The 14717-nt window shown below is 31.4% G+C and overlaps 2 protein-coding genes across 4 annotated transcripts in view; one reads left to right on the top strand and one right to left on the bottom strand.

The window, feature by feature from the left end:
- On the bottom strand, nucleotides 1–12735 carry LOC139480920 (glucose-induced degradation protein 8 homolog). Of its 2 annotated transcripts, none has more exons than XM_071263875.1 (5): nucleotides 12691–12735; nucleotides 10393–10535; nucleotides 8808–9004; nucleotides 2615–2812; nucleotides 1–1409 (listed from the first exon to the last, which is right to left on the bottom strand). In XM_071263875.1, exons 2-5 carry the CDS (start codon nucleotides 10517–10519, stop codon nucleotides 1242–1244), a joined length of 690 nt encoding a protein of 229 aa, XP_071119976.1. In that variant the 5' UTR covers nucleotides 10520–10535; nucleotides 12691–12735; the 3' UTR covers nucleotides 1–1241. The 2 variants fall into 2 exon arrangements, with proteins under 2 accessions (XP_071119976.1, XP_071119975.1); XM_071263874.1 differs by lacking the exon at nucleotides 12691–12735 and adding an exon at nucleotides 12500–12638.
- LOC139480918 (rho GTPase-activating protein 39-like) overlaps nucleotides 12655–14717 on the top strand; it is an 87816-nt gene continuing 85753 nt past the window's right edge. For both annotated transcript variants that reach the window (XM_071263871.1, XM_071263870.1), the window contains exon 1: nucleotides 12655–12855. In XM_071263871.1, coding sequence (XP_071119972.1) covers nucleotides 12845–12855 — 11 coding nt within the window. In that variant the 5' untranslated portion in view covers nucleotides 12655–12844. The remainder of the gene's footprint in view (nucleotides 12856–14717) is intronic.

Below are 14717 nucleotides of genomic sequence, written 5' to 3'. Positions count from 1 at the left end.
ACAAATAAATTATGTTTATTATCACATAATATTTACAGGTTAACAAAGCAAAAGATAATATTTTACACATTTCTATCATTTTGCAGAAAATACACCTATTTAACAAGTTAAGTCTATTAAACAAGTAGTCTATTTAAAATCAATATATACTTTGAAAATGTATCATTCTTTTACCTCAAGAGAAATAGAAGGCTAATTTCAGAAATGGAAACATAAAGTAAAGATTTGAAACAAAAATAGTTCCCTACCACAAAGTCTATTTTTGTGTGAAAATATAACTGCAGCTAAAGGAATGATACATTGTACACCAAACAAAACAATTCAAATTCTATAATCTAACAGATTTTTTTTCCGCATTATCCAAGACATCAGTCTAAAAAATATGAAAGATAAATAGTTAATTACAGAGATAATTGATTAATTAATTTGTGTTTAACACCACTATCTGCAATAATGACAATTTCGTGGTGGCTGCATTTATAAGTAAAGGAAGCCATAGTGACAGGAGGGAACCAATGACCTTCTGTAGGAAAACTGAACATTTGATATCTTCATTTTAAAGAATTTAGCTCATTGTCCAAAAAAATCATATATATGTCCAGTTTTAAAATGCTGAGCGAAATTTTTTTTTTTTTTATCATTCTACTATACATTTCAAATACAAATCAATTCATGGACAAATTGTGAATGGATGATCAACATTATGCATATAAAACAGTAACACAATCACCAATTACATGATAGAGACAAACACACTGATTAATGTTAATGGCCGTTTTAAGCAATAAAACAGAATCAGTATCAAATTTAACATACATGTAAGTGGAAGATTTATTTAATAAAAATTTATTAAAAACAGTTTTGATCCAATAAACGTCAGTGTGAAATGGCATGTCATCATATTTGCTTTCCAGACATAAAACTTAAAACAAGGGGACACAACTTGCAATATTTTTTTTTTTATATAAAATCAAACATTATACTAATGTCTAATGATCTTTTTCTCATTATTTAAGGAACACACATCCCTAAATTAGTAATATTAATCAACTCTCCAATGTCAATATAGGAAGGATAGTGTCTGAAATCCAATAAACATAACATTTGCAAAAATCAGAATAATCAATAACAATTCAGTTTTAGGTTTGCTGGCAACACTCTGTGAAACTGATGTGAATATCTGATACTGCTGCAATGATGATGATTTAATGTCACATGGACAAATATTTTTTATGACAAAATCATGACTTTGGTTCCTCAAATGATCCATGTGAAATGTCTGACATCCTTGGGTATTTGATTTTTTTCTTGTCAAGTTCTTCTTGTGACCACAATAAAAGTTTGACAAGATCTGCTAACTTTGGAGTAGAATCCATTTCCAATATGGCTGCATTTAGTTCACTTGCCACCTGCAAATAGAAATATAAAGCGTTTTTCAACTGAACTTAGTATAAATCAATCTTTACATGTATTTTTGTCAAAATTTACAAGTCTACCCTTGTCTCATAGCAATGGATGAGAATTGCAGTTTGGTTTGTTTAAGAAGGATGCTCCTTACAAAACTAAATCCCAGTTTTGAATATTCTTTTTATTTCAGAAATGCAGCAAAACCAATGTTGTGCAAGTTTTTTTTAAAAGACAAGAGCTTATGTTTTATGTCTGTTTTCTCTATCAGATTTTTTTGCAAGAATCATATTCACCTAGTAGTCTGTTGTTATTTATGTTTTATTGTCATTTTGTTTATTTTCTTTGGTTACATCTTCTGACATCAGACTTGGACTTCTCTTGAACTAAATTTTAATGTGCGTATTGTTATGCGTATACTTTTCTACATTGGCTAGAGGTATAGGGGGAGGGTTGAAATCTCACAAACATGTTTAACCCCGCCGCATTTTAGCGCCTGTCCCAAGTCAGGAGCCTCTGGCCTTTGTTAGTCTTGTATTATTTTAATTTTAGTTTCTTGTGTACAATTTGGAAATTAGTATGGAGTTCATTATCACTGAACTAGTATATATTTGTTTAGGGGCCAGCTGTAGGACGCCTCTGGGTGCGGGAATTTTTCGCTACATTGAAGACCTGTTGGTGACCTTCTGCTGTTGTTTTTTTCTATGGTCGGGTTGTTGTCTCTTTGGCACATTCCCCATTTCCATTCTCAATTTTATCATATTGAAAAGGAATTCACAAAATATCATCCAGAAATATAAAATGTTGCTTTTAATATAGATCCTCAAAAAATACTATGCTTAATATATCCATACAAACATTTTATAAATCGCAAATGAGGTTGGTGAGTATTGAATACTATTTTGACTTTTAATTCATTAGCATAGGGTTAAACGGTTACTTTGTTATATAATATAAGCATCATAAGATGTTTCAGAATCATAAGCATATAACTTAATTTATTACATTTTCATGTGGTATTTTGCTTTCATTCTTTTGTGGTTATATTCTTTTTTAATTTAATTCTTTATTTATTTAAAGAGGATTGCCAACAGCCAGAGGCTACGCGTGGATCTCCTCATAAGTATAAATGCTTGCTATTTTGGGGGGCATATATTCTTATAACCCTACATTTTATTTTCATAATCTACTTTGCCTAAAACATTATTACCTTTTGTCTTTGTGATGGATGTAACAGTTCACCAAAGGGAGATAACTCTGGGTTTTCAAATGCTAACAAAGCTAACGTTCTTTCTAATTCAGACAATATTTCAGGGTTTTCATCTCCTCTCTCTACCAGATGTGTCTGTGCATAATCTAAGGCTGACTCTATATTCTTCTCTCTTATGAGCTCTATCAAATGTTGTTGCTATTATAAAAATAATAAAAATAGAACTAAATGAACATTTTTTAGTATTTTCAATTTTTCATTTCAATTTTTCACCATCTACTGTGGACTCCTTTAATTTTGATATGTGTCAATATATATGCCCCCAAAAATAGCAAGCATTTATACTTTTAAAAAATGGGCTTCAATTTTACTGTTAATGACATCTCAGCATTAAATCCACTAGAAATTGAATGTGATAATGATTGATATGTTAAGCTTAGATATAGGATTGTTCTTATTAGTTGTTTTTGGCTTTGCTTTCAAAAACTGTGAGAACCCTCAGATCTTTTATTTATGTCTTTTGTGTTTTTGTTAATTCATTTGGGGCTTTGCATCAACCTGATAAGTTAAGTTGTTTTTCAACATATATGTATAGTTTGTTCTTATCTTGTGCTGTAATACAATTGTCCAAGTTACAGGAGGGTTGGTACGCCCACAAACATGCTTAAACCAACCAAATTCTGTACAAGCCTGTCCCAAGTGATGAACTTGTAATTCAGTGTTTGTCATTTGTTGCTGTATATATTACATTGGTTTTTCATTTTTGTTTTGTACAAAAAAGTTTTAATGCTGTTGTCAAAGTCATTTTCCCTGATTTGACACAAATTATTTATATAAGTTTATAACATACTAAAACTTAGATCAAAACTACATTTAGGAAATGTCAAAGAAATAAAATATCACTTCGGCACAAAAGATTTGACTCAAAATTTTATATTACATTCAGAACATATTAAAATATATATCAAAATTACATTAAGAAATGTCAAAGAAATAAAACATCACATCTGCACAAAATGAAGTGTCTCATTTTCCATACCAAACAAAATATTTATTTCACCTAATGATATTTTTTTAAATAACTCACAATATAACATTAACTGGAACCATGCAGGGAAATTGATGATCATGTAAAATTAAGTTAAGAAGAGACAATGATTAAATATACACATAAAACAACTGTATTTATGAATATTGGGTAACAATTTTTCAAAAATTTGAAATAATAAGCATTTTTACTTCTACTCTGCATCATGAGATCAGGTAAAAGGTATTGAAAAACTGCTAGTGTAAATATGTAACAGTATGAACAAGATTGTGTCCATAGTATAAGGATACCCCACTTTGTTATGTTCAGTGGACCTTGAAATTGGGGTCAAAAATCTAATTTGGCATTTAAATTAGACAGATCATATCATAGGGAACATGTGTATTAAGTTTTAAGTTAACTGGACTTCAACTTCATCAAAAACTACCTTGACCAAAAACTTTAACCTGAAGCAGGACAGACAGACAGACGGACAAACGAACGGAAGGACGAACTGACACACACACCAGAAAACATAATGCCCCTCTACTAACGTAGGTGGGGCATAAAAAGAAAAGTAAATATATCTATTAACCTCAAGTTTTAAGGATGCACTCTATGTCAATATTGTCTGTTAGACTGTTCACACTAGCGTTTTATAAATCAATCTAAATTTGAATAGACCTTAATAAAACCAGTTAGCTTTGACATTATCTTAAATTCTAACAATCTGTTTCTGTATAATCTGAACCACTGCAATCATACTAGAAGTGACTACATGTAAAATGAAATCCATCTGACCTTATTATACATGAAAATGTAAACACTGAAGATCAATGGATGCAATTTGTAATATGGACCATAATTTGGTATTCAGCCTTTGGTTTATTTTTGTATCCTTTTTTATAAGTTCTAAAACTTGAACTTTTATTCTGTGGGTTGTGTTGGTGTTAGAATAGTATGAATGGAACAATTGAGTTTTTCAAGAAAAAAATAGTACATTTTGATTCACCGTTTACGTGACAGGAAACCAAACAGGAAACCAATCTTTATTTTCTTTATTTTGCACAATATATTTCAAAAGACATAAATGAACACCATTACTAGTGTTACTTGCTTCATGTTAATATTTAAAATCTATTTTCAATGTTAAATTAAAGTTTTTTTTAAACGCGACAGGAAACCATAAGAAACCGAAAGCATTTTTTTAGTTTTATTTCATTGCAAAATCTGCTTAAAATAATCTGAACAGTATACTTTTTCTTAAAATCCATCTTAAATGTAACAGTATTATAAAACTCCTAAATATGTGCTTGTTTTGAAAACAATTAGTACAATTTATTCAGAAATTTCCATATTTTCTTCATTGATACAGGATACCATGATCGTTGTATCTTGATGTTTTAGCCAAAAAAATGTATTTATATTTGGTTTTGAAATTCCAGTTGTATACAATTTATTCCAAATCATTGGCAATGTAAAATTCTTTAAATCCAGTAAAGAAAAAAACTTTTAACTTGGAATTAAAATCTTTAAAATAGGCACCATGTGATATTTGTGACCTGTACACCATCTACATGGTTTCCACATTTTAACCTTCTTTAGTGGGCTAAAATCAATAAAGTACTTCCTTTCAAGTCATGCATGGTAAAAGTTTACTTCTCCTTTGACAAGTTTATTGCGTTTCTGAAAAGTGTTTGCAGAACATGAATAAACCAGGTGCTCCGCAGGGCGCAGCTTTATACGACCGCAGAGGTCGAACCCTGAACAGTTGGGGCAAGTATGGACAAAACATTCAAGCGTGATACAGCTCTGAATTTGGATTGTGATCAAATTTTTGACATTACATGGTTTTTTTTTACACAAAACAAATGTCAAGATTTTACAAATCAATTAAAGATTTCTTCTTCAAACTTTTTAAATCTAAAATTAAATAGTTGACACAGCATAGGTTTCTGACACAGAATGAATGTGGTCTAATGAACTTAAAAGTTTTTTTTTGCCTTTGAGCAATTCACTATGCTGTTGAATATTAATCCTCTCAAAAAAATGTTTGAAGAAATTTTCTTTTTATTTATGAAATGAGAAAAATTTAAACCCCCCCCCCCCTTTTTTTCACATCCCTGTTTCCCTTTTTCCAAAACTGATATCAATTCAAATTTCTAATGGAGTTTGCAAAAATAACTACTCTTTTAAATACATCATAAAATATTAAAATGTTAAATAAAGTGCTTGTTATCACTGAATGGTAAAGATTAGTTGGTAGTAAAAGTGAATATACATTGTTTATTGTATAAAACAATAAAAAAAAACTTCATCAGCAACATTTTTTATTGGCAAATTTCCAATGAAGTTATTTACATAAAGTTATTGGCAAATAAAAATAGAAAATGACATCATAGTCATGTCTGGCAAATGTCCAACATACATTATCTAAAAACATTTTAGATAAGATAAGGAAAAAAAGCTTCATCAGCAACATTTTCTACTGGCAAATTTCCAATGAAGTTATTTACATAAAGTTATTGGCAAATAAAAATAGAAAATGACATCATAGTCATGTCTGGCAAATTTCCAACATATATTATCAACTACTATTCTATACAAAGAAAGATAACTCCAATTGAAAATTAATTAGATATTTCTTGCTATTGTGCAATACTGTGCAATTGAAAATTTCTTGCTATTGCACAATACTTGATATGGAATCCTGATTTGGATCAACTTGAAAACTGGGCCCATAATCAAAAATCAAAGTACATATTTAGATAAAGCATATCAAATAAGCCCAAGAATTTAATTTTTGTTAAAATCAAACTTAGTTTAATTTTGGACCCTTTGGACCTTAATGTAGACCAATTTGAAAACTGGACCAAAAATTAAGAATCTACATACACAGTTAGATTTGGAATATCAAAGAACCCATTTATTCAATTTTTGATGAAATCAAACAAAGTTTAATTTTGGACCCCCATTTGGACCAACTTGAAAACTAGGCCAATAATTAAAAATCTAAGTACATTTTTAAATTCAGCATATCAAAGAACCCCAAGTATTCAATTTTTGTTAAAATCAAACTAAGTTCAATTTTGGACCCTTTGGACCTTAATGTAGACCAATTTGAAAACGGGACCAAAAATTAAGAATCTACATACATAGTTAGATTCGGCATATCAAAGAACCCCAATTATTTAATTTTAGATGAAATCACACAAAGTTCAATTTTGGACCCTTTGGGCCCCTTATTCCTAAACTGTTAGGACCAAAACTCCCAAAATCAAACCCAACCTTGCTTTTGTGGTCATAAACCTTGTGATAAAATTTCATTGATTTCTATTCACTTATACTAAAGTTATTGTGCGAAAACCAAAAATAATGCTTATTTGGGCCACTTTTTGGCCCCTAATTCATAAACTATTGTGACCTCAACTCCAAAAATCAATCCCAACCTTCCTTTTGTGGTCATAAACCTTGTGTTAAAATTTCATTGATTTCTATTTACTTGTACTAAAGTTATTGTGCGAAAACCAAGAATAATGCTTATTTGGGCCCTTTTTTGGCCCTTTATTCCTAAACTGTTGGAACCAAAACTCCCAAAATCAATCCCAACCTTTCTTTTGTGGTCATAAACCTTGTGTCAAAATTTCATAGATTTCTATACACTTAAACTTAAGTTATAGTGCGAAAACCAAGAAAATGCTTATTTGGGCCCTTTTTGGCCCCTAATTCCTAAAATGTTGGGACCAAAACTCCCAAAATCAATACCAACCTTCCTTTTGTGGTCATAAACCTTGTGTTAAAATTTCATAGATTTCCATTCACTTTTACTAAAGTTAGAGTGCGAAAACTAAAAGTATTCGGACGCCGGACGACGACGACGACGACGACGACGACGACGCCAATGTGATAGCAATATACGACGAAAATTTTTTCAAATTTTGCGGTCGTATAAAAAAAATAATTAAAAATTGTGACAAAGATACCAACTTTGTACATTCCAAGTGTAACGGTATATTAACATGTATTTTTTATTAAATTATCTTTATTCACCTAAAATATCCAGTAATATTTACTGCTGAAGCAAAATCAATCCAACGAGCATCGGCACAATGATAAGAGACGTAATGTCTATTGAATTTTCCAAGGACACTTTACATCGTTATCAGGAAACAAAGTGTGTTATAACGTCTGTCAAATCTGAAATCGATTTTGTCAAGTCATTGGGCATTTATTTTCACACAAGATCGTATGTAACATTATGCACATAGGAAAAATAAAAGACCCCCGGCGCAATCTCTTTGAAAATTGTCTTTTCCTTTTTTAAACAAGACGAAACAAGTCTACAGATTATGTTTGCTAACATCCCGTTGGAAACAAAAACAATGTTTAGACCTAGTATTTCATACATCCGGCCGTAAGGGCGTGATCACATGTTAGTCACATGTTTCACGTATGACCGGAAATGATTAGAACTTAACGACAAAAACAATTTTAATAAAAAAAAGGAAATAACTGGACTTCTGTTTCGTTTGAAATGTAACGCATAACGATAACGTCATTTTCTAACTTAATTATTACGAAGAACAAAACTAGAATGTAAATCATCTCTGATTTACCTGTTTGAACATCTCGCGAGAGTTCATATTTGCATATTGTTATAAAGAATTCTATTACAACAAAGCAGATTACATCATCTAAAATTTGCGTTACGAAATTGGAAACCAAAGTAACGCTAGTGATCTTACACCTGCTACAGAAATACTTATAGTTCTCGGCATTTTCTTCTGACTATTCTTATTGGTCGATGTTCTTTATTATTTGAAAGCAAAAGTTATGAATTTGCCGGTGACGATTATCTATAAATCAGTCAGCGTTATGCACTTCGGAAGCGAAAAGTAACGCGAGAAACGACACAAAAATACGGTCGTATAATCTTTGAAATTTGTTAATTTCAATTTTTTTCTAGGGAAGAGTAGCATACACTTGTATGTTGATAAAAATAAAGGCATCTTTAGATGTAGTTACAACTTTTCTTACAGTAATACATATTTTTATCACTTTTCTATAGTAATAGGAAGCCAGCCCAATAGCAAATTATGGTCCATATTTGTCTTTCATGTATTTTTATCCCCATTATACTCATTAATTACATTATTATACAATTACCTGCAAATGAAAATATAGATATCTGTCATTATCTAATAACTCAGGATGGATATTATTAACCAATGAAATTGCATCTTCAATTTTGCCATTTTGTATTGCATCCCTGATTTTGATTCGTTCATCCATCTGGTCAAGATCTGCTGTTGGCTGAACTCCTGATTCCATTCGGAACTTCTCTGCAGCTTCTTTAAACCCCTCTGGAAATAAGAGAAACATAAAAATATCCTACATTAGAGATATCATATTTTGAATCATTTTGATAACTACTACATTTTATAAGTTTAGTATTACAGGCATTCTATTTCAATTTCAGTGATTGGTTTTTCTACATGATACTATTAGATTTTTTTTGTTTTGTTACTAAAGTTAGACATCTGTATTTCATGTACAAATGTATAAACTATATTTGCCTTTGTAGACAAACTACTTACATGACATGACAGCAGCCTAACAACCAATCAAATATTTCGAATAATTCTACTTTTTTCCATAGAAACTCAAATTCTACTGAGTATTTCAGAGTAGTATATCTACACATATACATATTAAATTGTCCCAAAATCGGAATTGTTTTAGGGGTCATAATCACTAAAAAATGGTAATTTCAAATTAACTAAAAACATTCCATGTGACTTCATTCCTTTCTAAATCACCAGTCTTTAGTTTTCTTTGGTATGTTTTAATCTGTATACTGTTGTTTGTTTTTTGTTTTTTTCTGTTCTAGCCATGGTTTTGTGAGTTAATTTTCAAACTTAAGAGTTTGAATGTCCCTTTGGTATCTTTCGCCTCTCTATTTCCAAGGAGACCTTTATATTATTGAAATGTTCATCAGCTTTGGGCACTCCAGCTTCCTTCGTCAATAAAAAATGGCAAACATAAAATAGCACATTCGTACTGAAAGTGGCATTATACACCAATCAAACTATCAATTCACTGCAAGTATTCTTGATATCAAATTATTTCATTGTTTATATGTTCATGTTAGTGTCTTCTATTGACAAGATATATGTGCTTTTTACAACTGATTTTAATTTAACACCATTTAATATATTTGCATTTTATTACATTACTTATCTAAATAAATGGGAAAGATGGAGATCAAATCATTTAAAAAATTCAATCACTGTCATAATTTCCTGCGTCTGTCACTAGTTACGAACTTTAGTCAGTTTTTGCCTCCAATTCTTTCCTAATGATTTTTGTCCTTTTTATAGATAGTTTGGTGGCAACAGAAAATCTTTTACTGAGTCTGTCTTATTTAATTTATTTACAACTTTTTTCAGACTTTCTGCCAATTCATTCTTAACAAATTGGGCAAACATTTGTTTTGTGTAGAAAACCATATGTTAATATAAGCTTGTTTGTGTCTTGGCTTTTTTTGTGTTGTCGATTGTGTCGCATAAAAAATGTTTTAATTCACCACAAGAAAACAAATCAAAAATAAAAATTTGCTTCATGTCATGTACATGTATGCGTACATATATATCTAAATCATTTATGAATAAATGACTAGTAAAATTTCCTCATACTAACAGAAGTCCCTTATACAAAAAAATGTTTCCTTAGCAATACTTTGAGAAGATACCTGTGACTAAATAGTTCATTATAAGTTTATTCATGTCTCCTCTCGTTACTTGTACTCCCTGGAGGCGTTCTAACCATTCATCTTTGGGAATTTCTTCCAGTTTTTCTGCTGCCGCACCGAAATTCATCTTGCGGGTAACATACCTGTATGAATAAAACATATTTTCTATTATTAATGAACAGAAATGTACAAGACACATTAGAAATTATCTACAAATTGTTCATGCATGTTAAAAATTGTAAAATAATTATTGGAAATCATTTCATACCATAACCATTTTGTATCATAACAAAAACCATTTCATATTATAATTATATAACCATTTTTGTACCATATTGGAGGTTATATTAGTATACCATTTTGTACCAAATGGGAGATTATGTATACCATTTTGTACCAAATGGGATATTATGTATACCATTTTTAACCATATGGGAGATTATGATGTAAACCATTTCATACCATATGGAAGATTATAATGTATACCAATTTGTACCATATGGAAGATTATAATGATTACAATTTCATACTGTCGTTTGTTATTTTTAGATATATTCATATTTCAGTACAGAAGGTACATGTAAGTTAAATTTCCTTTTGTGTACAGAAAAATTCTTGTTTGGAGATGAAATGTAAATAATTTTTCCATATCTAGTACAAATCATTTATGTAGTACGAAATGGTAAAAAAAAAATAATAACTACAAAATATTTCATGTTCACGGTGCAAAATGTAGAATTCATGGTACAAAATGGTAATTTTGGGTACAAACATGACGAAATGGCAATGGTACGAAATGAATATGGTACAAAACTACTAGATACCATCATAATAATAATGATTCCTCAGATCATTTTGTTCAATATTACATGTATATCTTTGATATATATTCAAATTTTCAATTATGGTTTTAATAACTAAGAAACACCAGTTTCCAACCTGGGTTCAGGCTCATACAATGTACAGTTGGTGAATGTATATTCTTATAACAAATTGTTATAATACAAGCTGCTGCTAGTAGATATTAATATAAAGTGGTTCTCAAAATGCTGATTCAAATTAATTTCAAAATTGGTGTTGGTACCATTGAAGATTATTTGATAATAACTTTATGATGTTGACGTAAAGAAAGTGTTGCACCCTCTTTTTGTCAAGTAATATTAAAAATAATTAATATATATTTCATGCTCATGATGTTCAGAACAACATGAAAAGTAATGACCAAATCTGAAATGACTGTGCCTGAAATTAATATAACCAAAATGGTACTGTGGCCAAACTGGTTGTGTTGCTGCGACGTCTTGATTGTTTGTTGGTTGCTTAAAGTCCAGTGGGAAATATTTCATGCATGTTGAACTTCAGGACAAGAACAAGTTCACACTAAATACAATTTAGGTAGGTTTTGTAATGGTAGAGGCCATCAGGGTTGATGGTAGTGGAAATTTGGACTGTCACTGGAAAATGAGGGTAAATTGGATAGGGACAGAAATTTTACTTTGCAACAGGCAACCTACGGACCCTTCAAAGATTTGTTGTAAAGGTTCTGAAGGTGCATAGAGCGTGGCACTCTCTCTACGCCAGACATTGGATTTAACATCCCAATTCTGACCCGACGTGGCTGTAGTATCCAGATTAACCCGGGAACTCACATCATGGGTTAATCTGGATACTACAGTGGCAGCAAACTTGATTAATGCTGCACAGCCAAACGGATACTCCAATTTGGCAAGCGTTTTACTGCAGGTCGGGAGAAGACCAAGTGACCATATTTCGTTTCCCCAGTCACCCTGAGAGGTCTTGAAAGCATGTTTTGTATTGAGCCACTCTCATCTTCTGGTTTCCAATGGGTAAATGCGGCATAAGACATTATGCATAGAAGATATACAACCCACTGTTTATTCAAATAATCTTTTCTGAGAAAAAAAAAAATAAAGTTGTTTTTCTTTGGTGCATGCCTTTGACATAAATTCATGTGTTAAATTTATCAGTAGAGCTGATTGGACATAAAGAGTATTATGAATGTTTATGTGTGTTCTTTGGAAAAACAAGAACTGTTAAATTAAATTTACAAAGGGAAAGAAAACAAATCAAAGTATAAAGAAGTCACCAGTTCATGCTCATTGTTTTGAAGAAACCGGAAGTTTACTTCAGAAGCGGAAATAAACAAATATTGGTCTGTTGAACCGGTTTTTGTCGTGACAATCAGGACAAACCCTCATGTCTGTATATAATCCACGTATAAGAGAGCTTGATTGCAATATTTAGGACATGAATACTTAAGAAAACAAGGATTTTAACTTCGTTATTCTTCGCAGTGCTCCGTGACAACGCCTCGGAAAAAACAAGATGGCGCATATTTGTACATAAATTCTGATTGAACTGTCAAATGTGATGTTGACCTGGAAATTTACAGTGATGGAGACAAGTTAATTATATTTAGATTTAAGCCAAAATGGCAGAAAGGTAAAAATTTCAAGACAGAAATTAAGAAAATAGAGAGAAATTAGAAACAAGCATAAAATGAAAATCAGTTTTATTGATCAAGCACCTGCTCTGCAGCTGCAACTAGTTTTAATTGCATATCACAAGATGATACATGTATATTGAAATTAATGTGTCATTATACAAATGCAGACAAGTATTTATTTTCCTTTGTCAACACACTGTGTAACACATTTATAAGAGGTAGTCATCCTCAATCAGTTAGTTGAACTCCCTAGGTTATTGTTGCTGAACCGTTTCAGTGGGTAGGAATGCCCTTTGCCGTCAGTCGTCAAATAGTCACTTGCAGCTTTTTTTTAGCGTAAAATTTGGTTGAAATTTACCATATTCGTCAAAATTTACCTTGATTTGTCAAAATATGCTATTCTTGATTCGTCAAGTCTCTACCGACTCTACATTATGTAGCTAAAACTGTAAAGTGGGTCTCATTGGGGTCTAAGCGTGACAAGGGATTGACAAATGTTTTTTAATTGTGACACGTGAAAGTCAAATTATTGTGCCATGAAAACTGGAAATGAAGTCTAGCGGGACACGGGAAATTACAAAAAAATAAGAATTGCTTAGGTACATAGTGTAAGCGGGATATGGGAATCTGACAAAACAGTAAGCGGGATCCGGGATCAGAACCCCCAAATGAGACCCCCTGTAAACTGGACCCCTGTTGTGTTCACTTATCGCTACACTGACAACAGGTACGGCCTAATTCTGACCACAGGATTTGATATTTCGAATAGACCAGTGCATCATGTACTACATTTGTACATGTGTGTTTATTATCTATGTACTATACTGATAGGAAATCAAATGAAAAATTAGCACGTTTGTAAATTCTTCTGAGTTCTTTTAAAGAGGAGAGAGGATTAATATTCAACAGCATAGTGAATTGCTCAAAAGCAAAAAATAAAAATTAAGTTCATTAGACCACATTCATTCTGTGTCAGAAACCTATGCTGTGTTAACTCTTTATGAATCACAACCCAAATTCAGAGCTGTATCCAGCTTGAATGTTGTGTCCACACTTGCCCTAACCGTTCAGGGTTCGACCTCTGCGGTCATATAAAGCTGCGTCCTGCGGAGCATCTGGTTATATACTCATCAAAATTTTTTCTTCATGAATGTACTAGTACTGTACTCCCATATTCAATACAACCCTCTTTTTAGTTATACAATGTACTTAAACTACATGTAGAACAAATATATAAATTTTTGTATTGGTTCCAAGATCTTAATACTACAATAGTACATGTATTCTAAACTTTTTCAATTACTTGTCCGAAGACCAATATTCTGACATTTTTCTTATACATGTAGGTCCAAACTAAATTTTGCAAAAAACTCACTAGTCCAAATGAAATTTTACTAGTCTGGGGCATCGGACTAGTGGCTAACCGTGCAGACTGAATTCCTAGCGCCACATTTAATTTATTGTCTGCCACACTTATTTTATTGTCTGCCACACTTGAAAATTCAATAGATTGAAGTTAAATTCTGGATATTTCTAATCCAATTATCATGTCAGTGGCAATTAAGAAATATAATTAGTGTTAAATGGTGTGAACACTAGTACTGCCACAAGGGATGTATATTGACAGTTGATTGCATTATTGACATTGTCTTGGGTGGTTGAACAAGGTACATGTAATATTCAATGAATGATCATGACCCAGTTTGATCATTTGTTTACATGTACATTTTTGTATCAAATGGCAGGAAATCATAGAAACTTTCAATTTATTAATTACCTGAGGTACATTCGTAAAAAATGAATATTAAGTCAGTGGTACATGTACATGCAGTTTCATAAGCATTATCAAGTCTCATTC

This window comes from Mytilus edulis, chromosome 7, assembly GCF_963676685.1.
Source record: "Mytilus edulis chromosome 7, xbMytEdul2.2, whole genome shotgun sequence".
NCBI lineage: Eukaryota > Metazoa > Mollusca > Bivalvia > Mytilida > Mytilidae > Mytilus > Mytilus edulis.
This window is presented reverse-complemented; position numbering and strand designations above follow the sequence as displayed.

Bases quoted from the DNA above. Each gene is read 5' to 3' on its own strand.
- LOC139480920 (XM_071263874.1), bottom strand. The intron at 2,813-8,807 runs GTAATTGTATAA...TTTTTATAATAG, and splicing joins ATCTATATTTTCATTTGCAG to CAACAACATTTGATAGAGCT. The intron at 1,410-2,614 runs GTAATAATGTTT...TTCTATTTGCAG, and splicing joins ATCCATCACAAAGACAAAAG to GTGGCAAGTGAACTAAATGC.